Raw genomic sequence first — 15,862 nt, forward strand, 5'->3', positions numbered from 1 at the left:
GTTTATGCCAAATACCTGCTTTCCTTCTTAGTCCAGAATTTCAGTACCTGTCAGAGAGAGGCTGCCTACGTGACTGGTCTCCAGTACAAACCTAAGGCACTGAGTCTCTAACGAGCTTGTGGGGTTGATAACACCTAGTAACACCACATCTAGAGATCTATCCCAGAGATACACTCGCCAAAGTACAAAATGCATGCCGGAGGCTATTTGGGCCACACTATTTTAAATAGCTTAAGTTTGAAGGCAACAAAAAAATTCCAACAAAATGGCACTTACTGAATTAACTAGGAAATGCCCATGCAATACTGGGGGGGGAAAGGAGCTCCATATCATAAGCAAACAGACATGGAGAAATTTCCAGGGTATATTATAAAGTGGGGAAAACAAGCCAAGGTATTAAGCTACACTAGAGAGGGCTGGAGAAGTGTGTGTGTGTGTGTGTGTGTGTGTGTGTGTCTTGCAGGGAGGGGTGTGTGGAGGGGGAAACTTAGTTTACAAAAGGAAGCTCTGGAATGATAAATCAAGATCTGCCTATGGAGAAGGGAGAAACGAGCTGAAGGGACAGGGATGATAATGAGACTTCTCTTGTCATAGTTTCCATTCTGCAGTCATGTCATTATTTTACATATTAAAAATATGTATGAATTTAAAAGAAAAAAATCCCCCAAATTGACAACAAAGTAAAATCAATGAACCTAACTATCAAGTTGGTGATATAACCACAGTTAACAGAATTATTCAAGTGACTCTAAAATAGTGTTTCAACTGTACATCCTTGGGAGAATGTATTCTAAGGACAAGGAGAACTGCAAGGAAATCTAAAATCTCATTCCATAGTCTTGTTGCTATAATACTGCTATTATTATTTTGAAACAGCTTAAATGTACCACAGGATAAAGTAGATATGCTAATGTTTTAGAAGACAAAATTTTCAGCTCAAGGTAAAAGAATCAAGTACAAAAATGAAGTAGAAACCCTATAATGTTAAATCTGAATTTATTATATGAAATATTTATTTTCTTTTCAGAAATATACACACATATATTCCCTAGCTATCTCTGAATACTACTCCTCACTAAAAGAAATGGCTAATTCAGGACAGGGACAGGAAAATACAAGATGAGGTTAAAACACGTTGTATCAAAGGCTCTCTATCAAAAGCAAGAGGGGGGCCACCTGGGTGGCTCAATGGGTTAAAGCCTCTGCCTCCGGCTCAGGTCATGATTCCAGGGTCCTGGGATGGAGCCCCACATTGGGCTCTCTGCTCAGCGGGGGGCCTGCTTCTCCCCCCCATCCTCCTCTTGCTTCCCTCTCTGCCTACTTGTGATCTCTGTCAAATAAATAAATAAAATCTTAAATTAAAAAAAAAAAGCAAGTGAGATTATAGCAAAAAACACTGGAGCCAGTATGATGGAACGCTTACTGGCCAACAATGGGACAATACAACCATCAAAAAAGGCAAATTACTGAAACCTACTGGATTTATTATTTAAAAAAAAAACAAACCTTAAAGGAGTTTATAATAATGCTCAAAAAGAAAAAAAAAAAAAAAAGACACCTACTGGAGGTAACCAGGGCACTGAATCTCCACTCTGAAAATGAGCAATTAAAGATAATTAAAGATAAGAATTTATGTTGCTTTTCCCATACTAAATGTATCTCAAATAGCCCTAGTTAAATGAGGGAAAGTTCTACTTTATAAAGAATTCCAAATAACACATGTGGAGTAAATGATCCGATTACACAATCGCCATTTTTGTGACCCTAACAAAAGAACTGGTTCAGGAGAGACCAATAAAGGCAAGGCTGATGAGCGGGTCAAGTGCCACAGCAACCCCCGGGGTCACCACCTGAAAAACTGACCAATTTGGGCCTTGATGGGAAGGGGGGACAACCCACCATTAGGTGCCTCCTGCTGCAAGCACCAGACAGCACAACCACAAGCTGGATCTGAACTGAACCAAGACTGTAGAGGTAACCCCCAACTTAAAAAAAACATGGGAGAAGTATAGGTAGAAGTGATGAAATGACATCATGAGGAAGCACAGATCACTTCAGAACGTGGGGCTGCCTCCAGGAACATGGACTCTGCATCTCCCAACAAGGTACAGGAGGATTTTTTAAAAAAGGGAGGGGCGCCTGGGTGGCTCAGTGGGTTAAAGCGTCTACGTTTGGCTCAGGTCATGACCCCAGGTCCTGGGATCGAGCTCCGCATCCGGCTCTCTGCTCAGCAGGGAGCCTGATTCCTCCTCTCTCTCTGCCTGCCTCTCTGCCTACTTGTGACCTCTGTCAAATAAATAAATAAAAATCTTTTTTAAAAAAGTGGGGGGGAAGGAGGAGATCACTGCTCTAGATTGAAAGATTTCGGATAGAACAACCATAGTCAATTTGCGAACTGTGTCTGGACCCGATTTCAAATCAACTCACTGGAAAAAGCCAGTAAGTGAGATGTGAAAATGGATCAATTATTCTATAGTATCAAGTAATGGTTATAAATTTTTAGGAGTCATAATAGCATCGTGATTACTGAAAAATTCTGTATTTTTCAGTGGCGCACAATGAAGTTGGTAAGGATGAAATGACATTAGGTCTGAAATTTGTTTCTGAATACTCCAGCAAGGAGAGAGAGAAAGCCAGAAAGATTGAAGAATCAATCTTGGATCTGATGAGTATCTGAGTGTCCATTACAGCCTCTTCTCCCAGATGGTGCACGTTTTAAAATTTTCATCATAAAACATTTTTTTAAAAGTGAAGAACAAGGCACCACAAATTCTCCCAGTCTCAAGAACAAGGGAGATATACGTAAAACAACATTAAGATTGATGTGGACTAAGATCACCTTACATTTACCTAGATTAATTATAAGGACACAGATAGAGAAACAAACGCACTCTGATACCCGACAGTCTTTATGATGGCAGGTAAACAGTAGCAGTCTCGTAAAAAAATATAAATGCAGCAAAAGCTATTTGAAAGAGAACTGAAATAATAAAATTATAGTACAACCTCAAAGCCAGCATGACCGTCATTAATATAAAAATCAAGATAATCTTATAGCTTTCCAGTACTCTTGCCCTGAATATGAATAGATCTAAGAGACTTCCTGGTAAAAAGACCTTGTCCTATATAGGGGGACATCCTGGAAATACCTACATGAATGAAATCTTGAAACAGAGAGTACCTTAATTATTTCTGCAGAAACATGAAAAACGGGATTGAAACAGTCAAATGACAAGACTAAAAGTTGAAGCTTAATTATTCACAAATTTAAATACTAGGAAGTAAAGTGATGAAGGAAAACAGTTCAATTTCCTAACATCAACCTGCCAGGTGACCTTTGGGAAATACCTCCACTCTGCTGTCTTTAGGTGTTCAAAGGGCTAGTGGAAAGATGGTAATACCCAAGTTCTAATCCTGGTTCTGCCAGGTAGGAGTCCTGGCAGTCCCTTAGCCTTTCTGAGCCTTGGTTTCTACACTGTGAAAATTGGGAATTTGGTCTTTTGGTTTTTACTTCTAATTATTGTTCTGAGAGTGAGCAAAGTAACATTAGGTAGAAGCACTAAATAAAACTTTTGGGAATTGCAAATTAAGACATTTTTGTTTTTCCTCTGCTCCTCGCTCTCCTCTCTTCCTTTCAATTACTGTTGTTAGTGTTCTAGCTCTCTTAATGCTTGAAGCTTCAGACCTTTAGCCAAAGCAACCAAAGATTTTGAGGTTATTCAGGATCTGGTAATTCAATTTTTGAAAGGTCAGTCTCTTTGTCTTCCTTTATTTCTCTACTTGAATTTTGGTTATTTCCACAGTACATGTACTTCTCCCCATCCCCTGTGAGGCCGGAACAAAGGAAAAAAAAAGGCTAACTCAACCTGATTTTTCTCTGTTGCTGACATGGATGAATGACCGTTTGAGTTGGAGATGGGAAAAAGGTGGTTCATCCGTGGAAGTTTCTTATGTAACACCACCACTGTACACTAGAAAGAGACATTAGGGTACTGATATTATTCTGAATATTTTATGTTGTTTCAGCAGAACTTCTTCCTTAAGAAACCTGTAAGTATGACAGGTGGCAGAAAGAAGAGGAAAGAGGTGGGGTGGAGGATTCCCATGAAGAAATGTGTTTAAAAGTTGGATTTTAGTGTGAACCCCAACATTGTATGAGTATCTTTACACTGTTAACAATCTGTGCACCAGGCACCTTCCAGAAAAAAACCCTTCAGCTCTAGGAAAGTAGCATATTTCCCATACGACACCCTCTGAAAAAGTAACATGAAGTTAAGCACTGTGCACAGAGCATCGGAAACTTATCAGAGATAGAAGGCTGTAAGGCCATTCTTAAATCAGGAGTAAGGGCAGGCACTGTGGCTCCAAACTCGGAGCTGGAGAAGAAAATGTGGAAGGTGAGGGAATCTTCTGGAAGAGCCTGAAGCTCCCCTCCCCATTAACAGCAAGGCTGAACTAGATGGTTACACTGGGAAATGAACCCAGAGGCTTTTACACACACACACACACACACACACACACACACACACTTCTGATATCGGATCACATGATTTTTTTCAGCTTGGTAAACCACATGGTGTGGTCAATGGAAACAGCTGAAAAATGAAGGTGACTTTAGAAGATGCCTAAAGAGAAGGGTCAGGGACTACCACAGTCAGGAGACTTTCGATTCTGGGCATTCGTGTTGTTTCTCATTTTCAGATAGCTTAAAAAGTAAACTTCTTAAGGGTAAGATCTGCTTTTTTTCTATATTCCTTGGCTTGGCTAAGTAATAAAAAAGATGTATCTTTTAGGCGTAGCTAGTGATGTAGAACCTGGCATAGTACAAACAAATTCTATTGACGCCATTCTGGTCTCAAAAGGGTAACATGGTATGATGGGAGAAAACAGCAGTGCAAGGCAGAAGACCTGGGTTCTGGTGACTTTTTGACATACTAGCAGGGTGGCTGCAGATAAGGCAGGAGACCCTTTCTGTGCTTCAGCTGACTCATCTGTAAAATGAGGAGTTGACCCAGATGACCACTAAGAGCCTTTCCAATTCTAATACTGTAAGGCATCAGTCAACTACGACAAGAGAGTTCATATATTTCAGGCATTAGGCTTATGTCAACTGGCTTTTAGAAAGTAAACTCAGGTTTCTTAACAGGGGGTATCACCCTCTCAAAGATAAGTTGATCCTGTTTGCTGCTCCTTATCACTCTCATTTCTGGCCTGCTTGGCAACTTGCCATTTTTAGAACCTTCCAGGATGGCCATCCTTAGTTCCATCATCTTGCTCTTCCAAGTGAGGAAAACAAGAAAGAAAAAGAGGAGTACCATTAGCTAACACACACACACACACACACACACACACACACAAATACAGCTACTGTTGCCTGTCTGCAAGGAGACAGCAAAGTACTTTGTCAGATTTGTTGAGAATCACTGAATAGGCATTTTATAAATATGAGATGAACATTTGAAAGCAAATCTTACTACTTCTTCCTGCTTTTGCTGACAAATGATCTGTTTCCATGTATTCCCTCATTCATCACAAGGTGGAGAATGATTCTCTGCTTTTTAAACCAAGAAGCCCAGGGCCTGCTGTTCCTTACACAGCAGCATCACCGCCCCAGGCTTCGCACCAGTCAAGCCCGTGTATGCTGCAGCCCAGTGGGCTGGACTTGAGGATTACCCAGCATAAGCGATATTCACACCCGGCGTATAGGTCTAGAAACTTGGGAGATAAGAATTAGTATCATTCTACATATCCTGGAAGGGCCTTATACCTGGAACAAAGTCTGTACTATTACCGTGTAAATACCAGCTAACCTGTGGTTGTAGCCCTGTAGCTTCTCCACAAATATTTTAAAATAAATAGGATTCCGGTGGTTCTTCACAACCTGAATATCTGTATGCAAATTACTTCTGTAGGTAAAGGCTGTCTTTCATTGATGGTTTTATCTCCCTGTTCCAGAATTCCTTCCGACAGCTGAGGCTCAGAAATCTGGACTGTGCCCTGTCTGGATGTCAGAGTCACCTTACAAGCTGCTCAGCAGGATCTGTTATTTGGGGGGAAATCACCTCACTTTCACCCACCTCCGTGAGGACCCTCCATGATTTGTGTTACCAGTCAAGCCAATGAGAATCTTAATTAGCAGGGCAACTCAGCAAATAACAAACTTTCAAGTTGCACATACCCAAACTTTTCATGAAAGAAAGGAGAAAACAGCTAAGTTCCCACCAAGGGATTTTTGTTCAGCAAAGGATACTGCAGGCCCGAGGCCACGGCACTGGTACGGTAACCTCCCAGGCGTTGCCCACTCTCCGAGCAGTGCCAGGCAAACTGCTTGTCCTGCCCCGTGCTCAGCACCCACTCCAGCTCCAGGACAAACAGGATCATCGTCACTCTGCTCTGATGCGCTAAAAGCCAAGAGACAAGAAAATAACCCATAAAGCATCATAAAGGAAATTGATAAAGCATGGTCCACAGAGACGTGACACTGTCTTCTCCCCATCCCAGAGGAAGCTGGAGAGTATGGACAGACATTAGAAACAGTGGTTTCTAACAGCCCGGAACAGCGGTTCTCACTAGGGGGAGAGGTATACCACTGTAGACAGGCATGCCTGAGTTGTTTTAATCAAAAAAACAAACAACAACAACAAAAAACTATCCATTTCCTTCCATCCCTCTCTTTCTTTCCCACCTGCGCCAACCCCAAGTTCACCACCATCCAGAAGTCCCCATTACCGAAGGGCCTGGGCCGTCTCAGACATGACAGAGCTGCTGGACTGGAGAGTGTCGGTCTCAGTGTGATCACAGAACAGAACACATGATGTCTTATAAGAAAGTCACCTGGGTGAGTTTATGCAAGCTTAAAAAAAGTACGGAGCACTACTGTTCTCCTTTTGGTGAAGTATGGCTTACTAAACCCACAACGAAGTTCTAGATGAATTTTCTGTAAGAAATCAAACGCTGGGAAGGAGAGCAGAATTACTCCCAAGTGACATGTAAAAGAGAAGGAAATCACCCTTATGTCAAAGTATACACACATGTGACAAGGAAGGCAAATCTCCCAGGGTGGCTCACACACAGGCAACCGTATCACAGAACTACCGTATCACACAATTTCAAAGTGAGAAGAAACTGCTCATATCATCTACTCCATCTCCCTGTTTTACATATGGGTAAACTCGGGCACAATGAAGTTGAGTAGTTTGGCCAAGATCTCATGGCTTCTCAATGATCAAATAAAAATCCATAAAAATTTGTTTTTTCTTACACCGTTTCAGAGACTGAGGCAGAGGGTGCCCATGGCTGTTGAACAGAGCTGACTGGGATAGATAAAGATCAGTAACCTGAATCTGGACCTCACTGTCCCTGTGCCCAGGAGCTGGCAGTCTGGTAGGCAAGAGCAGACCCGTCATGAGCGGGATGACGTGATAGAGAAAATACCAGTTTCCCATTCTGATGGTGAAAACAGAGTTAGTAGGGATGGACCAATGCAGCTCTATTGACAATAACAGTATCACCTGCCAATTTCTGAGTGTCTAACAAGTGCCAAGAACTTACATATATTCTTTCACTTACTCACTATAATGACCCTGCAAAAGTGGGTGGTTTCTTCATCTTATAGACACAACCTGGCCTTGGCAGGAGGGCCCTTTTACACTGGCTACCAAACCAAAGAGTACCTACAAGACCGCCATTCCACCGAATGCCTGATATTTTAAAATCTGATATTTGGGGGGACCTGGGTGGCTCAGTGGGTTAAAGCCTCTGCCTTCGGCTCAGGTCATGATCCCAGGGTCCTGGGATGGAGCCCCGCATCGGGCTCTCTGCTCAGCAGGGAGCCTGCTTCCCTTCCTCTCTCTCTGCCTGCCTCTCTGCCTACTTGTGATCTCTGTCAAATAAATCAATAAAATCTTTTAAAAAATACAATAAAATCTGATATTTGAAGCATCGAGTTTCTAAAGGGACACAACAAAGAAGGGGTATAGAAGCAATAATACCATGACTTCTCTACAGTAAGCACCTGCCTGTCAGAGTATCAGTCACCATTCGAAATCAAAATGTTTGTTGTCTTTAACATAAAAGATACGACTTCTCAGAAACTCCTGAAGATCTTGTCTTCAAATGTCCAATTCGAGCTCCACCAATGATGGAATCAAATGAACTTCTCTATTGCTTCAAGTTTCTCAAGTCTATTTCAGCGAGATGGTAGCCCCCAGCATTTTGTCCCTATCTGCCATCACTTTCTAAGTCCAAGGGGGAGGACGGCAGCCCAAAACAGAAGGGAGGGGTTAAGTACTCTGAGCTGCCCTGATGTGAGGGGAGTAGACAGAGGCTCTCAAAGGTTGAGTGACTTGCTCAAATCGGCACAATGAATGATGAAACTAGAACTAAAACCCTAGCTTCTCTTTCTGTCAAGCTGGCTAGGACTACTGAAAAAACAAACAACAAAACATGCCCCCAAACTCAGAGCACATACTCCTTCTAAGGTGACAGAATTCTTTAATTCAAGAAGAAACCCTTTAAAGGTACACACATATCACTAAGCTGCAGAAACGTGGGCTTGAAGTCTGGCCATACTTCTTGAATAGGAAGGCTGAGAGAGGACATCCTTGTCTTGTTTGTGATCATAGAGGGAAAGCATATCATTTCTCACAATTAAGTACAATGTCAGCTGCAGACTTTTGTAGATATTTCTTTTTTTTTTTGGTAGATATTTCTTAATGGAGGTGAGGAAGTTCGCCTTGATTTGTAGTTGGCTCCGTGTTTTTATCATGATAAAAAGCAAAGTTTATCAGATGCTTTTTCTGCACCAATTGATATGATCATATCATTTTACTTCTTTAGCCTCTTGTTGTGATGGATTACACTGATTTTCAAATGTTAAACCTGATTTGCATATCTGGAATAAATCCCCTTAGGCATGGGTATGTAATTTCTTCTGTATATTCTTAGATTTGCTAGAATTTTTTAAAAGGATTATAACATCTAAGTTCATGAGAGTTACTGGTCTGTAGTTTTCTTAATAGTGTTTTTGGTTTTGGTATCACTGATTGTTTTTTAAAAAAATGTTTATTGAGGTAAAATTCATCATTTAAATAATTGTAGAGTGTATCATTTAGTGGCTATTAGTATATTCACAATGTTGTACAATTATCATGGAAAAATGTTCTATTTATAGAACATTTCCATGACCCCAAAACAAACCCACATCCCCAATTCCTCCTCCACTGTCCCTGGGCAACCACTAAATACTTTCTATCTCAATGGATTCCTCTATTCTTTTTTTTTTTTTTTAAGACTATTTATTTGTGGGGTGGGGGAATAGCACTCAAGTGGGGGAGGCGCGGAAGGAGAGGAACAAACAGACTCCCCACTGAATGGGGAGCCCACTGTGGGACTTGATTCCAGGACCCAGAGATCATGACCTGACCCAAAGTCAGATGCTAAACGAACTGAGCCACACAGACTGAGCCACACCTCCCCTATTCCTGACATTTCATATAAATGTATTCATATAAAGAGTGGTCCTTTGTGTCTAGTTTCTTTCACTGACTCAGTGTGTTTTCAAGGTTCATCCACGTTGTAGCATGTATCAATATTTCATTCCTTTTTTGTGTCCAAAACATAATTCATTTTATTGGTATACCACATTTTATGTAACCATTCATCCATTCATGGACGTTTAGGTTGTTTCCACTTCTTGCCTATTGTGAATATAGGCACAATGGCATGCAATCTCTCCTTCCATTTCTTTTGGGTATAAACTTGAAATAATCCTTGCTTGGTCATGATGTACTATCCTTTGTATACGCTGCTGAATTTGATTTGCGAAAATTCTGTTGGAATTTTTGCATCTGTTTTCGTGGGGAATGCTGGCCTGTATATATCTTTTCTTGTACTGTCTTTGTCTAGTTATCATGTCAGATACCACCACTTCAAAAATCATCTGGAAAGCCTTTTTCTGGAGTTTGTGCAGAATTTGTATTATTTCTTCCTTGAATGTTTGATAAGATTCACTAGTAAAGCCATCTGGGCCTGGGGTTTTCTTTGTGGGAAGGTTTATTTATAAAGTCAATTTCTTTAGTAGATATAGGGTTATTAGGGTTATCTATTTCTTCCTGACCTTTCACAATTTTTACCTTTCAAAGATTTGTTCATTTCACTTAGGTTGTCAGATTTATTGGCATAAAGTTGTTTATAATATTACTTATTATCCTTAAATATCACTACAATCTCTAATAGTGTCACTTTCCTTATTCCTGATACTGGTGGCCTGAATCTTCTCTCTTTTTTTTCTGGTTTAAGTCTGGCTAGAGGTTTATTGCTTTTATTCATCCTCTCAAAACAAACAACAGTTTTTTGTGTCATTGATACTTCTTTATTTTCTTTTTCTGTTTCATGAACTTCTGCTATGATCTTTCTTCTCTTCTGCTTAAGATTTTATTTATTTATTTAAGAGGGACAGAGAGAGCACAAGCAGGGGAAGAGGCAGAGGGAGAAGCAGACTCCCCACTGAGTGGGGAGCCCAACAAGGGGCTCGATCCCAGGACCCCAGGATCACGACCTGAGCTGAAGGCAGATGCCCAACTGACTGAGCTACCTGGATGTCCCCCTTTCTGGTTTCCTGATGTAGAAACTAAGGTCACTGATTTGAGACCTTTCTTTCTTCTAACATAGGTGTTTAGTTAAGTACTGCTTTAGTAGCATACCACAAATTTTGCCATGCTGTTTCCACTTTGATTTCTTCTTTGACCCATGGATTACTTAGATGGTCCATGGTTATTTAGCTTCCTAATATTTGGGGCTTTTCTGGAGATATTTCTGTTAATTGACTCCTGGTTCAGTATCATTTTGATCAGAGAACACACCTTTGAATTCTTCCAAATTTACTGAGACTCGTTTTATGGCCCAAAATACGATCTATTGATAAATGTTCTGTGTGAAGTTGAAAAGAATGTGTCTTCTGCTTTAGTTTAATGGAATGTTCTACAGATGCCAATTACAGCAAGTTGGCTGTGTACTGTGTTCAAGCCTTTTATACCTTACTGATTTTCTGCCTACTTATTCTGTCAATTACTGATATATTCAATCATTGAGAGGAGTTCTAAAATTTCTAATTAATTGAGGATGTGTCTGTTTCTCCTCCTAAAGTTTCATCAGGTTTTGCTTCACATATTTCAAAGCTATGTTTATTAAGAGTATAAACATTTGGGATCATTATGCCCTCCTGATGGATTGATCCTTAATCATTATGATAAATCTCTGATAATATAATCCTTTATCCCTGGTAATATTCTTTTCTCTAAAGTCTAACTATTATTAACATAGCCACTCCAGCCTTCTTTTGACTACAGTTTGTACTATGTATCTTTTATTATCCTTTTATTTGTAACTGCTTTATGTCTTTATATTTAAAGTGCATTTCTTGTAGGTGGTTTGTATTTGGGTCTCCTTTTTTCATTCAAGCTGATGGCCTCTGCCTTTTAATTGGCCTCAGACCACATACATTTAATATGATTATTGATAACTGGTAGGTTTAAATCTATCCCTTTGCTATTTGTTTTCTATTTTTCCCTCTTACTCCTTTTTTTTTTTTGGGCAGGGGAAGAGGAGTTCAGTGAGAATGATTTTAATGATTCCATTTTATCTCCTTGGCTGGCAAATTAGTAGTAACTTTTGGATTTGTTCTTCTATGGTTGCTTTAGGGCCAGAAGTATACATCTTGAACTTACCATAGTCTTCCTTCAAGTGATTCTACTCCACTTAATGTGTAGCATAAGAATCTTACAACAGCATACATTTCCATTTCTCCCCACTTCTTGGCTTTTGTGTTACTGATGTCAAACATTTTAATTTTACATGTTATGACCCTCATGCTACTTTATTACTTTTAATTAAAAAGCAAACTGTCTTTTTATAAGATTTAAATAATAACGAAAAATCTTATAGTAACTATGCCTGCTGTTCTTCATCCTTTTGTGTAGATCCCTATCCTCCTTTGGAAACATTTACTTCCTTCCTGAAGGACTTCCTTTAACATTTCCTTAAGTGCAGGTCTATGAATTCTCTGTTTTTTATGCCCGAAATATTTTTTATTTCACCTCCATTTTTGATATCTGTTGGATTGATTCCTTTTAACTTTTGTAATCTTATTTTTATTATTATGAATTCATCTTAAGCGGGGCTTGTTTTTGCTGTGAGATCTTTGACTTGTCTTGTTGAAGAGAGCTTTTGAATTTATTTCTAGTAGGTACCAGGAGGATACCCCTGGCCCAGGACCAATTCATACGTTAAATTCTTAAGCTGGAGCTTCTAGCACCACGTGAATGATTTAAATTTGTGTTCCAAATCCAAAATTTTAGGTTGTAATTTTCATTTACCTGGAAGATTCTTCCCCTCGATCCAGATTTGAGATCAGGAAAAAATTATGCTATGGTCTTCTGGGCCAATAAGTGGAGAGTATGGATCCTCTCTTTTTCATGGGGCTATAGTCCTTTATGCATTTCATCTTTATATGTAAATATGAGTTGCAACTTCCTATCTCACTCAAGTCCTAGGTCTCATCTTTTGTCCCTAAGTGAATGTTCATACAAAAACTTTTACCTATTAGAAGTTCTATTTTTCTCCCCAAGATAGCTACCATGTCAGGTAGTATGCTTATCATTTTGAGTTTTAATTCTGTCTTTGCTTCTGGTACATGGGACTCACCCTCCTGTTTCTCTCATGGGCTTAGTATTATATTTTAAAAATATATATATAATGACTACTGGGATTTCAAAATGTCTTGATAAGCTGAGATGATGGACTTAATGAGATGAATAACCTGTAGTCCAGCATTTAGGCTAAAAACAAAATAAACCCCCCTCTCTACCCCCACACCAAGAAAAGCAACAGCTTCAAAATTACAGGAGACATAGTTTAATAATAACTCAAGTGAGAATCATTAAGGGGTTTGAGCTCACTGGTCCACATGAGCCCACAGTATAAAGTGGCCTGTCAGAAGTTCACCCTTTATGGAACAGTGACCAGAAGAGGAAGGAAATACAATTCTGTAGTTATCACATTACATATGTATATTGGTTATCTACTGTATAACAAATTATGCCAAAACTTAATAGCATAACACAGTAAACATTTATTATCTCAGAATTTCTGTGGATCAGAAATCTTGGTATAGCTTAGCTTGGTGCCTCTACTGAAAGGTGTCTCATGGGATGAAATCAAGGTGTGGTGGGACTATGGTCTCATCCGTAAGACTGACAGAGGAAGGACCTGTGGAACTCCATGCTCTCTCATGTTGACTAGACTCACTCCTCAGAGGTTACTGAGCTACCTGAGGGCTTCAGTTCCTTAACAGCCACTGAAGTGGCTTTCCTCAGTTCCTCACCACATAGGCCTCTCCATAAAGTAGCTCACAAGATGGCAGCTAGCTTCCATGAGAACCAGAAAGAGCAGGAGAGGGCAAGCAAGAAGGACTAATCTCTTTGTAACTTAATCTTAGAAGTGACATCCACCATTTGCCATATGTTAGGTATAGGCTACACTCAAGGGCATGAATAATAGGAGACAAGGATCATCAGGAGCCATCTCAGAGGCTGCCTACCACAATGTGTCCCACTTTTAAATGGCTCCAGAGGTACAACACGATATTTCAAGACCTGTGACCAAGACAACTAAAAAACAATTTTTTTTTTAAAGAAAAAAAAATCAGGTCATGTAAAGGAGAATGTAAAATGTTTGAGATACAAGGAGGAAAGAAGAGACCAGGATGGGAATTTTCATGCCTGTTTTAAAATCACTGAAAAGCTGTCATGTGTAACAGAGATTCAACTTAGTTTCTGCGGCTCCAATAGCTGAACAAAAACCAACAGAGGAACTTTCTAGTATTCATAAAATAACATTTTAATGACCTGGCTACCTGTCTGTAACCTCTACATAATTATAAACTGCTTACAGGCAGGTACTACACATGTCTTGTTTACTATTATGATCCTCAGTTACTGAAACTCAGTAGATAGTCAAGGAACACTTGGTAAGTAGTATGTGAAAACAAAGGATAAATCCACAGGGAAATGAATTTTGGCTCAAAATCTAGAAATAAAGAACTTAATACTTGAATTTTATAAAAACCGGATGGTTTGCTAGGTATGTCTTTGGAGGTATCAGAAAGAATGTGGATGATCATACACAGGATGGATGGAATCAAGAAATTGGGGATTAAATAACCTCTAAGTCTTAAAAGATCTACTTCTAATGTTCTGATCCTATAACATCATTGGTCTAGATAAATAAATCATTACAGAAAATGGCTCCTGATCCATGTATGGCACACTGCCAATGTTAAAGACACACTAAATTTCTTTCCCTTAGACAACATGGATATTCTAAGGCCTTTAAAGATATTTAACCAAAAATGAAACGAGCCCCGTGTAAAGTAGCTCACTTCTAACACTGACCCTACTCTCTGCACCTGCTACACTGCTTTGAGGCCGTGTAGTGTAGCAGAGAGACAAAGGACAAAGGTCAGAGGTTCTGGGGTCACAACGACCCAGTCCGCATGTTCTGCATGTTACCAGCTACAGGACCTTAGGCAAGTCACCCAACCTCGTTAAGCCTCAGTTTCTTAACTCAAAGACTCCGATAAAATTCACCTGAAAGGGCTGCTCTGTTTTGTTTCCCCTGACTACTATAAAGTGAAACTGTCAAAAGACATTTCAAAGTCTAAGTAAAAACACTGCTGTCTCATTCCTACCTTGATAGTTTTTCACAGGAGTCATCTTGTTATAATCTTCTGATAAAATAAACTCCTGCAAAAGAAAAGAAAAGTATCAAGTAAAAAGAAATTCTTTAAGTGAATAATTAGGTTTCAATAAAACATCATCACAGAATTAGATCTAACATTACTATGGCCAATCAACTCAGCATTTTTGTACATCTTTAAAAGTAACGATTATGATTATGATTCAGTGCAATTACAATTTTTATCTTGTAACACTGATGTTGGTTTTTTGTTTCTGTTTTCTTGAGTATATGTGTGAAAAAGAAAATGATCAAGTTCAGTGTCTTGACAGTGATCAATTTTGAAGATAACCCTCATTCAACTTGCTACAGCTGCAAATTTGGCCAGTGAGCAAATCGATGGCAATTCTCTATTACAGAAGCAAATCAGGTATTTTATTTTATTTTTTAAAAGATTTTATTTATGGGGCACCTGGGTGGCTCAGTGGGTTAAAGCCTCTGCCTTCAGCTCAGGTCATGATCTCAGGGTCCTGGGATAGTGCCCCACAGTGGACTTTCTGCTCAGCAGGGAGCCTGCTTCCTCGTCTCTCTGCCTGCCTCTCTGCCTACTTGTGACCTCTGTCAAATAAATAAAATATTAAAAAAAATTTATTTATTTGACAGGTAGAGATCACAAGTAGGCAGAGAGGCAAGTAGAGAGGAGGGGGGAGCAGGCTCCCTGCTGAGCAGAAAGCCTGATGCAGGACTCAATCCCAGGACCCTGGAATCATGACCTGAGCTGAAGGCAGAGGCTTTAACCCACTGAGCCACCCAGGCACCCCTCAAATCAGGTATTTTAAAGAGTCTGTTTCTAATATCATGTGACTTATTTCTCCTTCCAGTAAGCTTCTCAAGCCTGCACTTTACTCATCCCTATGGTACATGGCAGTGTCTTGGTATAGTAAGAAATCAGTACTGACCCAACAAAAATGTGAAAAAGCATCTCCCAATCTCATGAGATTAATGTGGATGTCAAACTTACTCAAAGATAGTTTCTATATGACACATTGTATATACTTTGTGAGGCCACACAAAACATGAGCGTGTGACTTTGTGCGTGAGCGTATGTGCATTCTTCAGCCACGCAGCT

At 39.7% G+C, this 15,862-nt stretch overlaps 1 protein-coding gene across 3 annotated transcripts in view; it reads right to left on the reverse strand.

The window, feature by feature from the left end:
- WDFY2 (WD repeat and FYVE domain containing 2) overlaps window positions 1-15,862 on the reverse strand; it is a 182,265-nt gene that overhangs the window by 40,079 nt on the left and 126,324 nt on the right. For all 3 annotated transcript variants that reach the window (XR_006384673.1, XM_044249661.1, XM_044249662.1), the window contains exons 4-5: window positions 14,747-14,801; window positions 6,251-6,401 (exon numbers count right to left, since the gene is read on the reverse strand). Coding sequence is in view for 2 of the 3 variants with exons in the window: in XM_044249661.1 (XP_044105596.1) it covers window positions 6,251-6,401; window positions 14,747-14,801 (206 nt within the window). In the remaining variant the exon portion in view is untranslated. The remainder of the gene's footprint in view (window positions 1-6,250; window positions 6,402-14,746; window positions 14,802-15,862) is intronic.

The sequence above is a fragment of the Neovison vison genome, chromosome 5 (genome assembly GCF_020171115.1).
Source record: "Neovison vison isolate M4711 chromosome 5, ASM_NN_V1, whole genome shotgun sequence".
NCBI classification, from domain to species: Eukaryota; Metazoa; Chordata; class Mammalia; order Carnivora; family Mustelidae; genus Neogale; species Neogale vison.